The sequence below is a fragment of the Sitodiplosis mosellana genome, unplaced genomic scaffold (assembly GCF_009176505.1).
Source record: "Sitodiplosis mosellana isolate CC-2019 unplaced genomic scaffold, AAFC_SMos_1.0 Smas_scaffold_1, whole genome shotgun sequence".
Lineage (NCBI taxonomy): Eukaryota > Metazoa > Arthropoda > Insecta > Diptera > Cecidomyiidae > Sitodiplosis > Sitodiplosis mosellana.
This window is the reverse complement of record NW_022595244.1, coordinates 8,733,251-8,752,508: the sequence shown is the minus strand read 5'-3', so window position 1 is coordinate 8,752,508 and position 19,258 is coordinate 8,733,251. Positions and strand designations below refer to the sequence as shown.

Genomic DNA, 19,258 nt, shown 5'->3' with positions numbered 1-19,258 from the left:
GTAGTGAATAAATGCACTATAGGTGCATCGTTATCATTTATAAAATTGTCCACAAACACAATCGGCGAACAAGAATAAACATCGTTAAAATGTTCCAATAAAATCGAAATTGCACGCATTGCTGTTTCCAGTATGCGCCGACCGCAGTCCGATTGGTCTGTTCATTTGTTCCGTATTTCAAGGTTGTACACACGACGGAATGTGTTTTATTTCCAGCTGATGTCGACTGGGCTCGCAATTTTTCAGCAAAGATTATTATTGTCATTATCGTGATTGCATACAAAGCGACCGAAATAGTGGGAGAGACTACTTGAAATTGCATTTTCCTGCATATTTATTGCTAAACAGTTTATTCAAATGCACAGAAAAACCATTTAATTTTGTGAAATAACAACCTTTTAAACTGTAATTTGGTCTGCAGATGATCATCCGATTTTTTTTTCTCGCTTATTCCTCTTCTACACTGCGAAATTGAGTCAAGAAATTATCGTTTCTTCCTTCTACTTCTTTTGAGACTTGGTTTTTTCTCTAGCTGTTGTCTTTTTCGTTGCGATGATACAATAGCAAGATATCCATATGAATAGACACGGTGATCTATCACACATTAATGATAGAGTTGGTATTCATTGTTCCGTTACTATGTTCATAAGCATACTCTGGGCGCTTACAATGTAACTCAGTTTTTTATACTCACTTCTATCTCGTGTGCCTCGGAAAATGTCTACGTGTGTATGTGTTTGATTCTGGTCGTGTGGTCTTTGTGCGCGCGAGGTATTTGTACCATCGAGTGGCATTTGATATTTGAGCGAGCGAAGGAAAAACAGCAACAATAAGCAGAAGAAGAGCAATAAAAACTCTACTATGCAGGAAACCGTAGGCATTTTTCACCTAAAATGGAAATACTCATAGCGATAGTAGAGCTGAGTGAATAAATTGACTATTTTGCATTTTGATCTGGTTTTTTTTATTACGGCCGCATCTTCCGAAATCAAACACCAATAAAATGCGGATTGTAAAAGACTTTTTTTATGGCTGTCATCACATTTTTGATGACTTTTTGATTGCTGCCTTTTATAGTTCGATTGATTAAATGAAATGAAATCGCGTGCAGTCGGAAATTACACACATGAATCCATCACTAATCCACCTCACTATTTCATACCAACCTAATTCATCTCTCTCTCTCTCTCTCTCTCTCTCTCTCTCTCTCTAACTCTCTTTCTCATCAAGAAGCCTAGACATTTTAAGAAAATTGTACAGGAAAAAAGTGTTCATTTCTCAAAGTTGAAGGAATATTGCATGTCTTTGCCACTCTCAAGTGCAGTTCGGTGTGTGTGCATGCTCGCTGACTTTTTTCCTCAGTTGTTTGAAAAGTTCATTCGCATTTTATATTATAAAATCGATAGACATGCACCGTAAGCAGCAGCAGCAGCAGCAGCAACAGCATCATCCCAGGTGCATTGTTCGTGTAAATATGCTGTAAACAGAAAATGCATTGCACTTTTGAGTGGTAGAACTTGTACCCTGCTAGAATACTTATGTTGTAAAACAGTTTTATGTTGATGTTGAACAGTTGTAACGAGAAGAATGTGTGCTCCATCACGTTAACGTTGCGATGAAGATGCGGCGAAGTTTATACGACAATCGAGACACAAGTTGGTTGAAAGTCTTCTATGCTAATAATAAGTACGACGAGTGGTGTGAGAATAGCATCTTTTGCAAAACCAAAAAAGAAAAACAGAAACTTCGACTTTTTCCAATGGTTTCGGGAAGTGCAATATTCCGCTAGTTTATAATTGCAAAGTCATCGCATTGTACACAGATTCGAACAGCGCAAAAAAATCATTCAATCCGATATCGAACATATCATTTTGCATTTTGAACGCAGTTTAATTTCATCTTACGTTCGTCGTACACGGATGGTGTGTTCCCTGATATTTCGTTCGTGCACCAATTTCACTTTGTATGGATCGTGATTTTATTGCCAGAGGAAAATTTCACTTGTTTCTTATCCGTCGATACCGAAGTGTGTGTCGTATCTGTTTGGCAATGTCGAGAAAGAAATAAAGAAAGAAGGCAAAATAAAATGTATCAAGTAACTTGCTATTCGGATGGAATTCAAGAAAGCGACATGAATGTCATTGTTTCCGTTTCTTGGACGTGCTCGCAATGGGAAGACAACAGCGATCGAATGAACGAACAAACGAGAAACGAGGCATTTTTTATAATCACCTGACAACAACACATTAAAGGGGAAAAAAATACTGTGCTGTTTTTATTCCATCTTTCTTTCTTGTTTGACTCTGCCGGGCAATGCGAAAGTGCGTATGAACTCATAATCGAAGCGGTTCACCCATTTCTTGTCGTTTTTTTTTTTCTTGCTGCGTTTGCTGTCGAACAGCATATTTATGGTTTCATTACATTGTGGCAGCGAGAAAATTCTTCGGAACCGAACGGTTCGGCCAATTTAGCACCAGAGATTATCAAAATGACCAAGTGAAATGGTTATTTTCACACTATCGGACGTGCACACATTTGTTGCATGTAATATGAGGCGGAAACAATGCACTTTCGAGAAAATCTCTGATTTTAGCTAATTATTGCACCGCTTCATATTTTTAATCACACAAAGGAAAGTCTTGGGAAAAGATTGTTGTTCGATACTCGACTTTTTTTGTATCGACACATATTTGTATGAAAAAAAAACTCAGGAAAAAAGTATTAAGTGCTCATTTCCCACTCAGCTTATTGAATTTCTTCTTTTTTTTCCATTCATAGGGTCTCCCAAGTTGCCCCGTCAGTTTAGAAGCACTCCGATCACATTTACCGTATTTGGGCTATTGCTTAAGCTTCTCGGACGAAAAATCGGACGCGCAACGCACTGATGACGACAATAACACCAACAACAACAATATAATCAATGGTGATTTATATGGCAATCAAAAGGATCAATTTGCACCAAATTTAACGCCATTACATCGTTTCTACCGAGAACAACAGCAACGTAAAAAGATGCCTGGTTTTAGAGGTCGTCGCGGCCTGTGCGGCTGCCTTCAGGTGAGATACAAATGATTTTTCTTTGAAAAATAGAGTCAATTGCAAAGGTTTGATTGAGGTGGATTTTTATCGGAAATAAGACAACACAATTCAGTTAATCAACGAATATCAAGTTCAATGACAAAGTTAGAGTGAATGAATGTTGTTCTCCTTCGAATCAAATAGTCTTCGACTCCAAACTGTATTAATATTGATCAGTAATATCCGTTTGTGGTATCGATCGAAACTCATATACCGTTGTTTCGTGCATGATTCAAATCGAGTGTAGCCATTTGAATTGAGCACAAGTGAAAAATAATCGAGATGTCGGAAGAGCGATATTATTGTGGCTAAATTCAATTTATCATCGTTCGGATATTGGAACAAATATGTCAGCATCAACAGCACCAATAACACGAACTGTGCATTTTACCACGAAATTGTATGGCACGGAAATTTATGCGTGTCTGAAATAGTTTGATCGTTTGTCGATTGCAAAATAAAATGAAATGGTTCGGGCCCTCGAAGCGAGAAAAAATGCTCTGCTACAATTTCAATACATCTCTCGATCGATACATAAATAAAACGGAATACAACAACAACACAACAACGAAAAAGTCTATATATAAAATAATAATTGCAATTCATGCTGCGTATTAATTGCAATGGAACTGGTTGTTTTTGTTTGTCGCTGTATGCCATGCGAGTGAAAGTAATTTCGTATTATTTTTCGCCCAGTCCATCGTGCTTTCAAAACCAGATTTTGTGTTTGGATGCTTGATGAGTTCTGGCCAAACCGAGTGTGTGTGTGTGTGTCTGAATGTACCTTTTCTCCTTGACAACATACACTCAAACACGCATACTCGGCGTATCACGTGGCGACGATGCGACACATAAATCGAGAGCACACTACAATCCAGACACGCAAACTCTCTGTCAAACAAATTATACAGAAATTAATAAAGATCATTTTTCTTTGGTGCATTTCGAAAAATGATCGGTTTTTTTCCTTCTTCTTTGGCTCTACCAATCGATCGCAATCACTTCGGTATGATCGAACAGGTTAATTGAAATGGACGAAGAGGAAAAGTAAAATGCAGGCACGAGACAGAAAATGGCTCGTTTGAAAAATTATTAACTATAAATACGTCGAACAAATGTCAGCAATTTTTCAGATTTTGTAACAGCCCATCGTGTGTATATGTTCCGCCAATAGCCTCGAGACATTGTAAAACTGGGTAGTTGCATTGCATTCAAATCGATTTCAAAGTGGGCAGAAAAAAACACATTCAAATTACAGTGAACATAAAATTTTCAGCAGTTAGAATGGACGAAAAATAATTAAGGGCGAAGTGTGTAAGTGTGAAAAAAGGATTTCAATTTATGCTCTGAAGGTCGTTGTGTTGCTACTACCGCTACTGCTAGAAGTACGTACTTCTACGTACGGCATACGGCCACCGTGAATTGAATTATGGCCAAACGCTCATAAATGTGTTAGCCAATGACTTTTACTCGCATTTTTTTTATTATTGTTTACGGTGATTCAATTTTATTGGATTTTATGATGGTCAATAAAATGAAAACCGATTATGAATCCATAACTCCGGTAAAAGAATAGAATGGTCATATTTGGTGCGGGCTGATAACTGTCAAAATACCGTGAAACATGACATGAATATTTGGTTGCTTCCACATTTTCTCTTGTTTATTGGCCAACGGGTGAAATATGGTACTGTTTGAATCACTTTTACTATTCAATTTAGCCACTTTCTATTGCAACAAACAACAACAGCCCACCTACAAGCCACAACTTTTCCTTTCCGTTGCACCGCACAACAAAAATCGTTGTCATTTCAAATGGCGTCGGATGAAAGAAATCCAATAAAAAACCAAATAAAAAATGTCATATTTAATTGATGCCAAATGTAAATTCCAGAATTTTCACTTTAGTAAAGCGCACCGAGTAAGCAATTTTAATAAAATGTCTTTCAAATTTCCATCAAACCGAATGCAAAACGAGCCAATGATTAGAAAAAAAACCTTTTAATCGGAAAAGAAAACTGACTTTAATATGAGATTTAACGTGACACTTTGGAGTTTTAACGATCAATTCTGCGAATGTGTTCGATGGATCATAGTCGCAGGCTATAAATGCAATTGAATAAATGTAAAAAGTGTCAGGAAACAACAATAATAATACACGTTGCTTTTTAATACACACTTGTGCGCCAACTGAAGTGTCCATTCATTTTGCACACGTTGCTTATGCAGTGTGCCAACACCGGCCGGAGCCGACTCGCGGAACAAATGCACCGGTCTAAATGCACATATCTCCGATTTACGCATTGAAGAGATAGAGAAAAAAAGCGTGTTGTCTAAATGCCACGAAAAAAATGAGATCTGCACGTATGAAACATGAGGCGCCAATGAAATGATATGCATAACGAACACTTTGCGATTGCGTTGTTTTTTTCTGTTGCATTTGCAGCTCTCTCTCTCTCTCTCTCTCTCGGCGAATATTGAGTCAACAAACGTCTTTGCACTCTCACTGATTCACACACAAAACTAATAATAAACGGAATCGCTTTATCTGCGACTGCCTTTTTTCCGTTCATTTATCAATAACTTACAATGCCTACGCTCTCATGCAACAATTTCTTTCGACCAAAGTCGTGCATTTAATTTCCCGCATAGAGATGTTGAGCCGAAGAAGAAGAAGAAAAAATAAGCTAATAATAAAAACAACAACGACAGCTCGCGATCAGGCGCTCTAATCACAAAATCAGTGGTAAGCAAAACACACCGTACACGTACCAAAAGCAAATTACATGCAAAATGATAAACGGTAATTTTTCTTCATTTCGATTTCTATGGCATAGATGCAAGAAGAAAAAAAACTGCAGAAAGAAACGGGAATACGTAATTTTCAGTTATCGTGTGTATCGTCTATCATTTTGTGAAAACAAGAGTAAAATATCAATTTAATAATAATTTCTCTGTTGAACGGCGTGGCGCACACGGTGCGACTGCTTCGGACTAAGATCTGTGTATATATGGAAACATAATGGAATTCTCTGCGATTTGTCAATGGCTGGCTACTTTTACAAAATTGGCACATTGTAAGGTAAGCATAAGCATATGCATCGCAGTGATACACTACTTTTATGCGGTGCTGCTGTTGTTGCCACCACCGCCACCGCCGCGCCGCCTCCGCCACTTCTCGCGCTTGAAATTTATTGTCAAACTAACCAAATGCTTTATTCAATTTTCACTTTTCTCTTCTCAATTCTCTCTATCGTCCGAATCCATCGTCGTCCGTCGCCATGCCACGATGCCGATGAACGGGCATTTTATCAAAATTATACATTCCGATAAATGACTCAAGTGCAATTTCACTATGCCAAACATCTCATTAAAAAATAACTGGTTACTATCCGAACGAAAAATTATTCGAACACATTAATTGCAAACGAAGAGAAAATTGTGCCTGGCTGTGATTTTGTTTTCATTTCGGTCATAGCCAAAAAAAAACATTTAATTACACTTCAATGCCATATTGTTCGCTCACGAATTTTCACCAGTCCGTCAATCAGTTTGCCGATGTCAGTAATTACCCGTACGTGAAGTGAACCTGCTGAAATTGATACAAATCAGTTGTTATGTTTCTTTGTTGCTATATTTCCTCGTCTCAAGTCCACTATATCACACGCACACCGTTTGCGAGATTCAAACAGCCAAATTTGTGTTGGCCATTGAATGACGTCTCAATTGAATTTGCTATTTTGCCCAAATCTTTTCAAATCAAAATCAAAGTCCTCGAATTTCTAAAAACAAAATACGGTCGCATCATCTTTCTTGTAGTGAATCGACACAAATTTTTGTGTCGTGTGAATTACCGTAAATTGACCTCTAAATTTCTTTTAGATTTCTTGTGCTTACAATTTTTTTTCCGTTCTTAGAATGACAACGCTTTTGTTCGCAATGTTTTTTTCGCTTCATCCATTGATTCGTATCTGTTTCGCGAGCATGTTTCATGGATCGTAATAACATATTTCACGGATTAACGTCGTCTAAACCTTCGGCCAGCACTCGAACAAAAAGTGATCATAAAGAAACAGAACAAATTCGATGTTTCGGCAATTAGCGGCTTAAATCACAAGATATGGCAAATTACTGCGAAACCCAAAGACCCATAAAGAACACTTTCGAAACGCAACGCCACACAAACAGCAATCGCGGCTGCAAGACAAAAGCCGAAAATGCTGTTACAAAGTACAGTTACTAAATTCATTGAGTGATGTTATAATCATGACATAAAGTGCCTGAATTTTTTTTCTCCTTTTCTTCACTGTTTCCATGAGCTACGGAAGCCACCAAAAATGCCATGATACTACACAAAATACCGTAAAATATCACGCAAATCCATTTTAATATTTCGCACGTTGATGCCATTCAATTGCGTTGGTTTTTTGTTTTCTTTTGCGAATTCGCATTTTCGGAAGTCGATTGTTATTTTGGTTTTTTTTCCCTCTGTAGCTGCTATTCAAAGCGTCTCTTTAAATTTGTTTGATAATCATTCTTTTGATTCGTTTATTTTGGCAATCTGTCATAATATTGATTCAAGTGCGTAGTCTTTTTGTGTGTGCGACTTTCGATTTCCATTTGGACGAGCAATAAAACCTGAATCAAATCAAATCTTCAGTGTAATAAAGGAATAATGGGCTGGATATAAAAATAAATGAATTCATTTTTGGCAAATCATTTTCACTCGCACATGATCATCGAAATGAAAGATTGTGAAGGAAAAAAGCGACTTAAAAAAATTGTTTAATGTCTTAAAAGTAGAAATGAACTCATTTGGTGAAAGAAAACTTTTGTGTAGCCTTTCACATTTTTTTTTGTATACATACCGCTCAAGCTCGCCAGGCTGTTGATTCTCACCGAAAATTTGGAGACATCAAATGATGATGATTGAATGGAAAATCGAATTGAAACTATTTGTACGGAATTAATTTGACAAATTGCCGCAAAATTACTCGCCAACAATTTCTTTTGGTTATAGTATATGTCTAACGAAGATTTGACCATTCGTTGCCCAAATTGCGATTGTTTGAAAACAATGGAATCTGTAAGTTACCTGACAATGGAATCTGTATCTGTAATTAAAGAAATACTGCGTTATGATAATGACGTGTCATTCGCCACATTTGAATGGATCGCGGTGAGATTCTAATCGAGACAAAAGTCCGACAGGCAAAACCACACATTTGTAGAAAGTAAGCGTGATGGTATTATCTTAATAACAATTACCGGCTACTTGTCCATACAAAACAATACTATAAAAACATGTTTTGGCCGTAACATCAACAACAACATCGATCCAAATCGATCGAAACACGTTTTCGTTCACATCGCCAATTTAATTACACATGAGACAAATCAATCATTTAGCAAATTTAATTAATGATTTGCAAATAACAGTATTCAATAATCGTTTGTTGAACTCTTTAATTGCTCCGTTGGATGGGTCTCATCATTCAAGTGCATGCGCATTGCACACTATTCAAATACCAACGCAGATATCAGGTCTAGGGAAACATTGCATTTGTTTTAAATGCAATTGTTTACACTTTCTACGCGAGCATTTATGTTTTATTCAAAAAATTGATTAAATCCATTTAATTAAAAAAAAAACGAGAGCAAATTCCACCCGAAATTCTTCAAATTATTCCATTGCATTTAAAGTTAATTTGCGTACAATGATTGTACTACCATCGAATTGGGGGCGTGATGCAATGTATCGTTTTTTTCTTGTTTACAATTAATAATCTTTTTATTTTTGAAAAAATTACATTGAGGTTGACTCAAATGGAAAATATTTGATGAATGAAAAAAATGATTCACAATGTTATCGTAAAAGCGATTTTTGCACATTGTTTGCTTGGCCTCAGACTTCGGTGCACGTTCTGTGTTGATTTGATTCTCATTCATTCACATTTTATCAAAAATCACTAAAAAAAATCGATATCAAACGCCACGATTCGACGTACAGTTGGTTTTCAATTACTAAATTTAATTTATAAAACTTGTTAAAATATTTGTCATACATTTTTATCGAAGGTATGTGTGACGTAAACGAAAGACCGGAGAAAATGATTCAATTCGATATCCACGTGTAAAAGCAATTCAAAAATAGGCTCCTACGGCAGAAAGACGTCTCATTTCACAGAGATCTTTGTCGAAGCACAGTCTTGCTCGATACACGGTTAATCTAAACTGTGAGACAATTACGTGCAAGGTACAGTTACGTTGGTTGGGGCACGGTGTGCTTGATGAGCAACAATATATATGTGATAATGTAAGATGTACCGCGAAGAATATACACCGATTTGCATGTGACAACTATGCGGTTCAATATTTTTTTCCTGTTTATTAATTAGCCACCGCGGTGGCTAAAAGAGAAAACACACACACCATACTCAAATGGAATCGCTCAAAATTATCATCTGGTTGATAACTGTTTGTCGCCTGAACGAAAAATTATGCAAGCCATCTAATCAGTTGTTTTATTTCTTTCTTCTTCTTTTTTTTAAATTACAAATCGAAGCGAGTCATTTCGATGGATTATGAAATTACAAACATTCAAATGACTTATTATTGTTTTTGTTTTGCGTCATTTCAAGTGGAAATTAACCATTTTTCTTGTGCTCATTTACAGGATGATGAACCGCCGGAGATTGCTGTGGTTGGTGCATTCACATTGCAAACATTAACACCAACCCAACCGATGCCATCAATCGAAGAGCTCGATGCAAAATTTGCCGAACTCGTCGAAGAATTGGATTTGACCGCTCCAAACAAGGCGGCTATGCTTAGTTTGCCACCGCAGAAAAAGTGGCAAATTTACTGTTCACGAAAGAGTCCCATCGACAGCACGGACGGCACCGAAGTGTCACGAACCTCACCGCCCACCCCAGAGCACTATATCGAACGATTGAAAGATATTGCAAAGGTATGACCATTTGACCATCGACGAACTTTGGCGACCACTTTGGCGAACAATTTTTTAATCAATTTTTTTCCCTTCGTTTATTCGAAAACAGCAATTTCAATCACGCCCAGACGAATCACCGTGCCACGAATACAATTTCAAAATTGAATCACATACGGCATTTCTGGATGCACTAAAAACCGCATTGCGCACATCGGCCCATAGTTTTGTGCTACGTTTCGTCGAATTGAACGGTTTGTCCGCACTGTTGGACATTTTGCGTGTGCTTGACATTCGAGTTGCAAACAGTCCGATGCATAGCAGTTTGATCCAATGCTTAAAGGCATTGATGAATAATTCGGTGAGTTGCCATTGAAATTCAAATCCAAAATTTACTCGATGAATGTAGCTTGACCGATGTTTTGATTTTCCGCATCACAGACTGGCCGTGCACATGTGCTCGCCCATCCGACATCGATCAACATCATCGCACAATCGTTAGCAGCTGACAATATTAAAACGAAAATTGCCGCACTTGAAATATTGGGTGCTGTGTGCTTGGTGCCCGGCGGCCACAAGAAAGTCTTAATGGCAATGCTCCACTTTCAACAGTATGCAGCCGAAAGGACACGATTTCAAAGCATCATTAACGACTTAGATCGATCGACCGGCGCCTATCGTGACGATGTTAATCTCAAAACAGCAATCATGTCATTTATCAACGCCGTTTTGAATTATGGACCAGGACAAGAGAATTTAGAATTCCGCTTGCATTTGCGTTATGAATTTTTAATGTTGGGCCTACAGCCGGTTATCGATAAACTGCGACAGCATGAAAATGAAACTCTCGATCGGCATTTGGTATGTGTGACTTCACTATCTTCCCTTTTGGACCGAAAAAAAATGGATGATTTCACCTAATTGCTCGTTTTCTGTAGGATTTCTTCGAAATGGTACGAAATGAGGATGAAAAAGAGCTTGCACGTAAATTCAGCAACGAACATGTCGATACGAAAAGTGCAACGGCAATGTTCGATTTGTTGCGTCGCAAATTGAGTCATTCACCAGCTTATGGGCATTTGTTGTCGCTGCTTCAACACATGCTTTTGCTTCCATGTAAGTGTTGGATATTCATTTTGATTATGGATTTGAATTGCTTGACTCATTCTATGGTTACTTTTTTTCACAGTCACCGGATCCAATACACAGCACTGGTTAATATTCGATCGTGTGGTGCAACAAATCATTTTACAAAATAACGAACGACCCACAAGTGATATCATCGATCCAGACAATGAGAAAACGGGCGATAATGTGTCGATTGAAAAGAAAATCCAAGATCCCGATCACAGTGTCATCGAAATCGATGTGAAAAAAATAGTTCAATTGCTAGTCAAAGAGGAAGAATTGGTGGCGGCTCGCACCAAAGCCGACGAAATGGAAAAAGAGAATTTCGATATGCAATCAAAATTGGCCAAAAAAGAGCAAGAGCTTGACTTGCGCATGCAAGAAAAAGAAGATCTAGAGACTAGTCTGGCGCGGATGCGTGAACGTTTGGAAAAGGAGAGTGCGAACCATTCACAAACCGTACAACGGGCATTAAATGCCGAAATGAAAATCGAAGATTTACAACATAAATTCGCACAAGAACAACACGAACGCATGCGATTGGAGCGATTGGTGACTGAAGGCAACATACCGGACGATCAAAAGATTTCCGGCCTAATTGGCACCACAAATGGTTTGGCCACACCAGCAACACCCTCACCAAAATCATCGATCGCCAGCTCTGTTCCGCCACCACCACCTCCACCATTGGGTACGGGTCATGACTTCTTCTTTTGAATTGAAAGATTTTTAATGCAGTTTTTTTCTCACTAATTTCAGTCATGCCACCACCACCCCCACCGGTGCCAAAAGCTCCAGCCATGCCAGGTAAATTGAAAAGAGTAATTCAATCATCATTTTCTGTGTTACTTAATTGTCCTTTTTTCACTCTATTAGCTCCAGCTTTAACACGTACTGAATCAATAAAAAAGAATGTGCCACAACCGAGCAATCCACTGAAGAGCTTCAACTGGTCAAAACTGCCGGATGCAAAGGTTCAAGGTACTATTTGGAGCGAATTGGACGATTCCAAATTGTACACAAACATCGAACTCGAGAACATTGACAAACTGTTCTGTGCTTACCAAAAGAATGGAGTACCAGTAAGTGTTGCTCCAAGGCTTAAGCCTTGGAAAACTGTTTTTCTTTTTCTAACTGACGTTTTTATTTGCAGAATGATGGTTCAGTCGAGGATTTACGTTTGATGGGCAAAGGACGTGCCAAAATCTTGTCGGTTATTGATGGACGTCGTGCACAAAACTGCACAATTCTATTGAGCAAATTGAAAATGTCAGACGAAGAAATCTCGAAGTACGTGCCCATTTATAATTAGCCACAGAAAATGGAAGGGCGCGAAGTTCGAAGTTTTAATAATTTTTTTCCTTTTTTATTTGCATTTTAGAGCGATTTTGTCAATGGATACAAATGAACAGTTGCCAATTGATATGGTTGAACAACTGTTGAAATTCACACCATCGGCTGAGGAGCGCGCATTACTGGATGAACACTCGGAAGATATTGATTCATTGGCGCGTGCCGATCGATTCCTTTACGAAATCTCAAAGTAAGACCCGTCACGCTCACCTATTCAGTTTTCTTCAATTGAACCGAATTTATTGAACATTTTTAATAATAAACTCCCGATTCCTTTACAGAATCACTCATTACGAACAACGATTGCGCAGTCTTCATTACAAAAAGCGTTTCATGATTGCAGTAAATGATTTGAAGCCCCGAATCCAAAGTGTAATGGAAGCGAGCCGTGAAGTGGCACGTTCAAGACGTTTGCGTCGATTGCTCGAAGTGGTGTTGGCCCTTGGAAACTACATGAACCGTGGAGCTCGTGGAAATGCGTCTGGCTTCCGATTGGCTTCGCTCAATCGATTGGCCGACACAAAATCGAGTTCAGCCAAGGGAACCACATTGCTTCATTATTTGGTGGACCAAGTGGAAAGGAAATTCAAAGATTTGCTAAAATTAGACGAGGATATTCCACACGTCCGTCAGGCAGCTAAGGTGTCGCTAGCTGAAATGGACAAAGACATTTCACTGCTACGAAATGGTTTGGTCGATGTGGGCCGTGAGATTGAGTTCAATCGCAGTGCAGGAACACCGCCGTCAGGCGATCGTTTTTTGCCAGTTATGCGTGAATTCCATGCACAGGCATCGGTTCGTTTCGCTGAATTGGAGGATATGTTCCAAGATATGAAAACGCGCTTCGATCGCGCCGTGCGCTTGTTCGGTGAAGACGGTTCAGTCATTCAACCCGATGAATTCTTCGGCATTTTCGACTCATTCTTGACATCATTCATGGAAGCGCGTCATGATAACGAAAACTTCCGTAAGCGTCAAGAAGAGGAAGAGAAACGAGCTAAACAAGAGGCTGAGGTATGGGATTTTATTTCATTTCATCTAAAAATGATGACAACTAGTTTGTTCAATTAAAACATGTACTAAATGGAATTGGTTGCTTTTTTTTTCTTTTTCAGCTCAAGAAACGTACCATCGAACGCAAAAACAAGGCAGGTCTGCTGAGTTCTGTGGCAAAGAATTTAGGATTGAAAAAAGGCGATTCAAAAGCAGCTACCGACAACAAGGGTGAATTCGATGATCTGATATCGGCACTGCGTACGGGCGATGTGTTTGGCGAAGATATGGCGAAATTTAAACGATCGCGCAAAACACGGATGGGCAATTCCAAAGATGCCAGCGGCAGCAATACATCACCACCACGTCATTCGTCATCACATCGGGATAGTCGTGAAGAGAGCCGAGAACGTATCGTGAACAATATTAAACACAATTAAAACTCCGATGCTCGGCATTTTAAGCACTACTCCCAGCAATTGAGAAGTATCCAAACTCGACCAAGTTACCAAGCCAAAAGATAATGTGCAGTAGAAATGTCCGTCTGCAATAATCGCATTAAACAAATTGATAAATGAACGAAGGAAAACATTGTTACGGAATTTAAACGCATTGCATATTACACGTAATTTTCATAGATATTAAAACGAGTAAATGCACCAATGCAGAAATGACTGAATCTTATTGTAGATTTCGAACGAAACGCTATTGAATCGTAGTCCATTTAAAAAAAGAAAAATTAATCAAAATTTGTGGGCGACAAACAAAAATGTGAGAAACAAATGTGTTAGACAAGAAAAAAGAAGCGTCTTCATTTTGAATATATTGTATGATTGAATTATTATATATTGTAATTGTAAATTCGAATTAATTCTCATTTGCATGGCCACTTTAGGTTGATTAGAAGTCAGTTTAGTCGTTTAGTTTAACATAATATATATTGATGTAGTAGTAAAATTTAGGTTTCTTTTCTTTTTCTTTCATTGTCATGTTCATGCACTGCGATGTAATCAATCTTCAAACGAACCGACTTGTTTCCGAGAAAAATGGATTTGTCCATCAAATTGGTTTTTCTTTACTTTGTATATATTGAACTAAATAGTTTCTTTTTTTTCGCTATCGATGATATCAGCAAAATAAATCTGATCTAAATTTAATAAAAAAAAATTACTTTCGTTCGACTAATGCGATGTTGTTATCACTTTTTTTTTCATATTTATGACGCACGAAAGACCATCGATGTACTTTTTATTTAAATTCCAACGAAAAACCAAAATAACGAACAACTCCGAATTGCTTTGGCAATTTTGTTTTCTTTCTTTCTCACAGTGAATGTCATGCAAATCACATTTTGATAAGAGTGAATGTGCCACACCAGCACACATTTTTTTAATGGATTTTTTCATAAATTCTTAGAAAGAAAAGAGAGTCATCTTTTCAGATTACATACATTATAGAATATGTTCGCTTTCATTGAATAATCAAATAAACATCATAAATTTTATCCAAAAATAAACGTCCGTCTTTTTCTTATTGATTGAGTTTGAATCGCTGATATTGAGACATATTTTTCCGGAGTGCATTTAACTGTGTTGTGATAAATTCACACTTTCGGTGTTACGATAGGGCTATACATAATTCATTGAGTGCTTCAAAACGCCGCCAGTTATGCAATTCAATGATTTTTATCTTTGACCAAAGTTTTGAGGCTTCAAATAACGCATTGTCTTTTGCGAAATTTGATGCATTTTTGAAGAATAAAAAGAGATTTTTTTGTGCAGAAACGATTTTAATGAATAAACTTTCGGTAATAGATGACATCTTCTACCAACACACAGAGCGATCTATACGTGAGAGAACTCACTCGCCAATTTAAACTGTTCCATACGGATGGTGAAAACGTCAAACACATTTCTTTTTTTTTGTTGCTGATTCGACTGAACCTGACACGAACTGTGGAATGTGTAACCGATATCGCACCAGTTCTTATAATAACAATAATTTCATCTGTCACGACTGCAGAGTTGTAAAAGTGCAATTACAAAATTTGTAAGGTTTCGTGGAAGCCGTTGATAAAACGACTAAAAAAACATACAAAAAATATACGGATTTTGATGAAAATTGTCACAGACATATTTTAGGAGATAAATTTTAATATCCACCAAGTTTCAAGTCGATGCGACCTTCCAGAGCTGAGGAATTGCCGATGGAAAAAATGTAATTAAAAAAAAGCAATCATTGCGTGTAATCATTACTTTTTTTTAATTACATTTTTTCCATCGGCAATTCCTCAGCTCTGGAAGGTCGCATCGACTTGAAACTTGGTGGATATTAAAATTTATCTCCTAAAATATGTCTGTGTCAATTTTCATCAAAATCCGTATATTTTTTGTATGTTTTTTTAGTCGTTTTATCAACGGCTTCCACGAAACCTTACAAATGCGCATGTAATTAAAATGGCAAAATTTACAACACTGCACGACTGAAACACTCGTATACTTTATTGTGATTTTGATAAGTGGTTCACTGCAAATCAGTAATTGAACGATTGCGGGTGGATTTATATTGTTCCAATCGTTTTTTCTTTCTTCAATCCAGTCAAAACAACGAACAATCCAGTCAAAACAACGAATTGTCATTCATCCTTGAGTGAGATGACAGATCAATTAGCTGAGAAATTCGAAAAAGACGTGGTTTTGAACCAACCGGAATTTGAATACCTGCAGAAATGGTTAAACAATCGACAATTTGAAGGGTGTCGCACTGGCCGAGGTTTTCTAACCCTTGATGAATATTGCAAATTGATTGATTTTTATCAAAATTGGCGACGTGATTCGGATGAAGCCATTCTACGGTACATTGCCGTATCGTTTACTGGTCGAGCGTTGACATGGTGGTCAAATAATGTTAATAAGGTGACAAGCCTCAAGCAACTTGAAAAACAGCTTCGGCTTCGATTCGGTCACTAGACAGAATTAAGAGCGAAAATAAATTTGTTCAAACGACAACAGCGAGTTGATGAGCCCCTGCTCGACTACATTGATGAAACGGTATATTTTGCACAACGAATTGAATCCAACAAGTCTGACATGACTGAGAATTGGCTGATTGGGATAATCCTGGCCACCGTTCATGACAAGTATCGCGACCATTTTCTTAAATCAGGATTAGAGTTTAATAGGCTAAAAGAACTCACCAGATACGCTGCATGCTTAGTTCGAATGCTTAGCTCCGAGAATGACAATCAGAATCATTAGTAACAAATCGAGCAAAATGCATGCAAAAGAATAAAGTCAAATTCATAGAATGATTTGCACGGAACTAAACTTATATAAATCATGATAGGAATCGCTTCGATTTAAGTGAAGTTGTATTCTTTTAGTCAATAAAAATGTTTGGTTTTAAATCGAAAAGAAGAATTGTTGGAAATATTATTTCAATTTCAGATATTGCAGAAAACTTGAGAAGTTAGCTCGTGCGAAAGATGTGAGTATATCGGAAAAACCAATCAATTTGAAAAAAAGCTCATGAATATTTTTATCGTATCGTGTAACGTTATACGCTGAACTGGACCAATAGCAACGCCAATCGATAACAACACAGAGCTAATTTTGCAAATGATTTTTTAATCAACTGAACGCAAACATTTTTCCCATAGGTGTAACGAATAAATAATAAGTTATAAAAGATTTTATTACTTATTCATTTTATGTGATTATTCATTTATTCGTTATTCGTTCTTACTCGCGAATAAGAACGAATAATTATTCATTTATTCATGCAAGAAACGAAAAGAAATGTAATAAAAATTGAATAATATATGAAACGAATAAGAAGTGAATAAGAAACGAATAAGAAAACGAATGAAAATTGAAAAAGAAGTTGTAAGAAGTAATAACTATTACAACTTATTCACGAATAAATGAATAATTATTCGTTCTTATTCGCGAATAAGAACGAATAACGAATAAATGAATAAATATGACAAAAGTAATAAGTGAATAAAAAAACGAATAATTATTACAAAAATTAACACCTATGATTTTTCCAATGGTTATCGGTTCATTGCAATTGTTCAAATGAATACTGTTGTTGGTGGTTTGTGATTTTTGCTTTCGTAATATTTGATGAATTGACGAAAAAATAATTTATTTATAACGAGAATGTAATTTAAATTAACTGAAATATTTTCAATGGCTTGAGCCATTTAATGCAAAAAATGCGACGGTTTTGACACTTTCATCAGAATGATTAGCTTCCATTGAAACCAACGATCCCGAATTAGTTTATCTTCAGAAGTGGCTTAACAATCAACAATTCGAAGGCTGTCAAGCTGTTCCCAATCATATGCAACTGGATGAATATTGCGCTTTAATTTAATTTATCTAAGAAGAGACGACAAAATATGGCTCATGATAAATTTAATGCGACGAGGTCAGAATTTGTATTTATATATTTGAAAGTTCAAGTTGCTCAAAACGATTTCAACAAGGTATGCAACTTCTTAAGACCAGTTTCTACGGTGATTTTAGACCAAACTGAGGATAATCGAAATCAAAGATATGCTAAAATGTAAAAAATGTTTTGAATGGTTTGAATGGTGTAGCAACACTGAAAACGCATACACGCGCAAGGTGGTCCCAGATGAATACTTCACTTTTTGAACATAATTTTAATTGATGACTATGTAGCGGACACAGTCATTGTATTAAATCGACGATGGAACTGTCATATATATTGAACAATTGCTTACAGAAAATATCACTTGGCTATAACCATAAAAATCCAGTTTAATAAAGTAGGCAGGTTACAAAGAAACTAGGATATATAATCAGGAATAAAATTGAATGTTGTAGTTTGATTTGCTGGATTTAATTTTAAACGATAAGCATTAACATTAAAATATCATCGTATTGGAAATTCTAATCTGTAAGCAGTTTCATGATTAAATTTACAACAAATTCTTTAGATTACGCATAATCGATTGTGATTTCGGCTTGTTGACTTGATTGGCTAGAAAGTCGAAAGTTGGATTTTCATGTAATTTATTTGAACTGGAGTTCTACGTTTTTTGCTGTCAAAACTTGTCTAAAATCAACATTTCGCCGTCGTTTGATTGGACTTCAATTTACTATTCTAGGTCAAAATCGCCCTTTGGTTATGTTAAACATGAATGGAATTGAACCGGAGTTCATATACCTCCAGAAGTGGCTGAACTATCGACAATTCAATGGACTTGCGAATGACGATAAATATTTGTCTCCAGATGAATATTGGAAATTGATTTGTTTGTATACGTGGATCTTCCGATGGGATAATTCTCCGAAACATCGTTCCAACACTCACCGGTCCTGCGCTCAATTTGTATTTTCCAAATATGAATGTGATTACACGTCTCGCTGATCTTGAGCTTTTGTTTCGTCAACAACTTGGAACGGAGATCAATGAAGAAGTGCATTCAATGTTATCAACATTTAAACACTGATTTCAACGTAACCGAACTGTCCGATTTTGAGTTATTTATTATTATAATAGTAATTATTGATATCGATCGATTCGGTTTTTTTAAATCAATAGAAAAATAGTTGATTTCGTCTCTGAATTTTATTTGGAAAAGTTGATTTTTTGAAATATTTTATTGTGCATACATCGCCAGTTGATCGGTAGACATTTCCGCTAACACCAATTATATGGCTTTTAAGCCCGTCTTCTCCTCGATCCATCCTGTAAACTCTGAAACTCTCAAACATGTGTTTT

General features: G+C 36.9%; 1 protein-coding gene across 8 annotated transcripts in view; it reads left to right on the top strand.

Annotated features, from left to right (window-relative positions):
- LOC129573751 (disheveled-associated activator of morphogenesis 1) overlaps positions 1-14,686 on the top strand; it is a 78,353-nt gene extending 63,667 nt beyond the window's left edge. For all 8 annotated transcript variants that reach the window (XM_055454752.1, XM_055454705.1, XM_055454742.1 and 5 more), the window contains 12 exons: positions 2,779-3,057; positions 9,755-10,048; positions 10,140-10,388; positions 10,469-10,888; positions 10,966-11,143; positions 11,217-11,846; positions 11,915-11,962; positions 12,032-12,237; positions 12,309-12,445; positions 12,537-12,698; positions 12,790-13,522; positions 13,624-14,686. In XM_055454752.1, coding sequence (XP_055310727.1) covers positions 3,013-3,057; positions 9,755-10,048; positions 10,140-10,388; positions 10,469-10,888; positions 10,966-11,143; positions 11,217-11,846; positions 11,915-11,962; positions 12,032-12,237; positions 12,309-12,445; positions 12,537-12,698; positions 12,790-13,522; positions 13,624-13,941 — 3,420 coding nt within the window. In that variant the 5' untranslated portion in view covers positions 2,779-3,012 and the 3' untranslated portion in view covers positions 13,942-14,686. The remainder of the gene's footprint in view (positions 1-2,778; positions 3,058-9,754; positions 10,049-10,139; positions 10,389-10,468; positions 10,889-10,965; positions 11,144-11,216; positions 11,847-11,914; positions 11,963-12,031; positions 12,238-12,308; positions 12,446-12,536; positions 12,699-12,789; positions 13,523-13,623) is intronic.
- Positions 14,687-19,258: the final 4,572 nt, after the last annotated feature.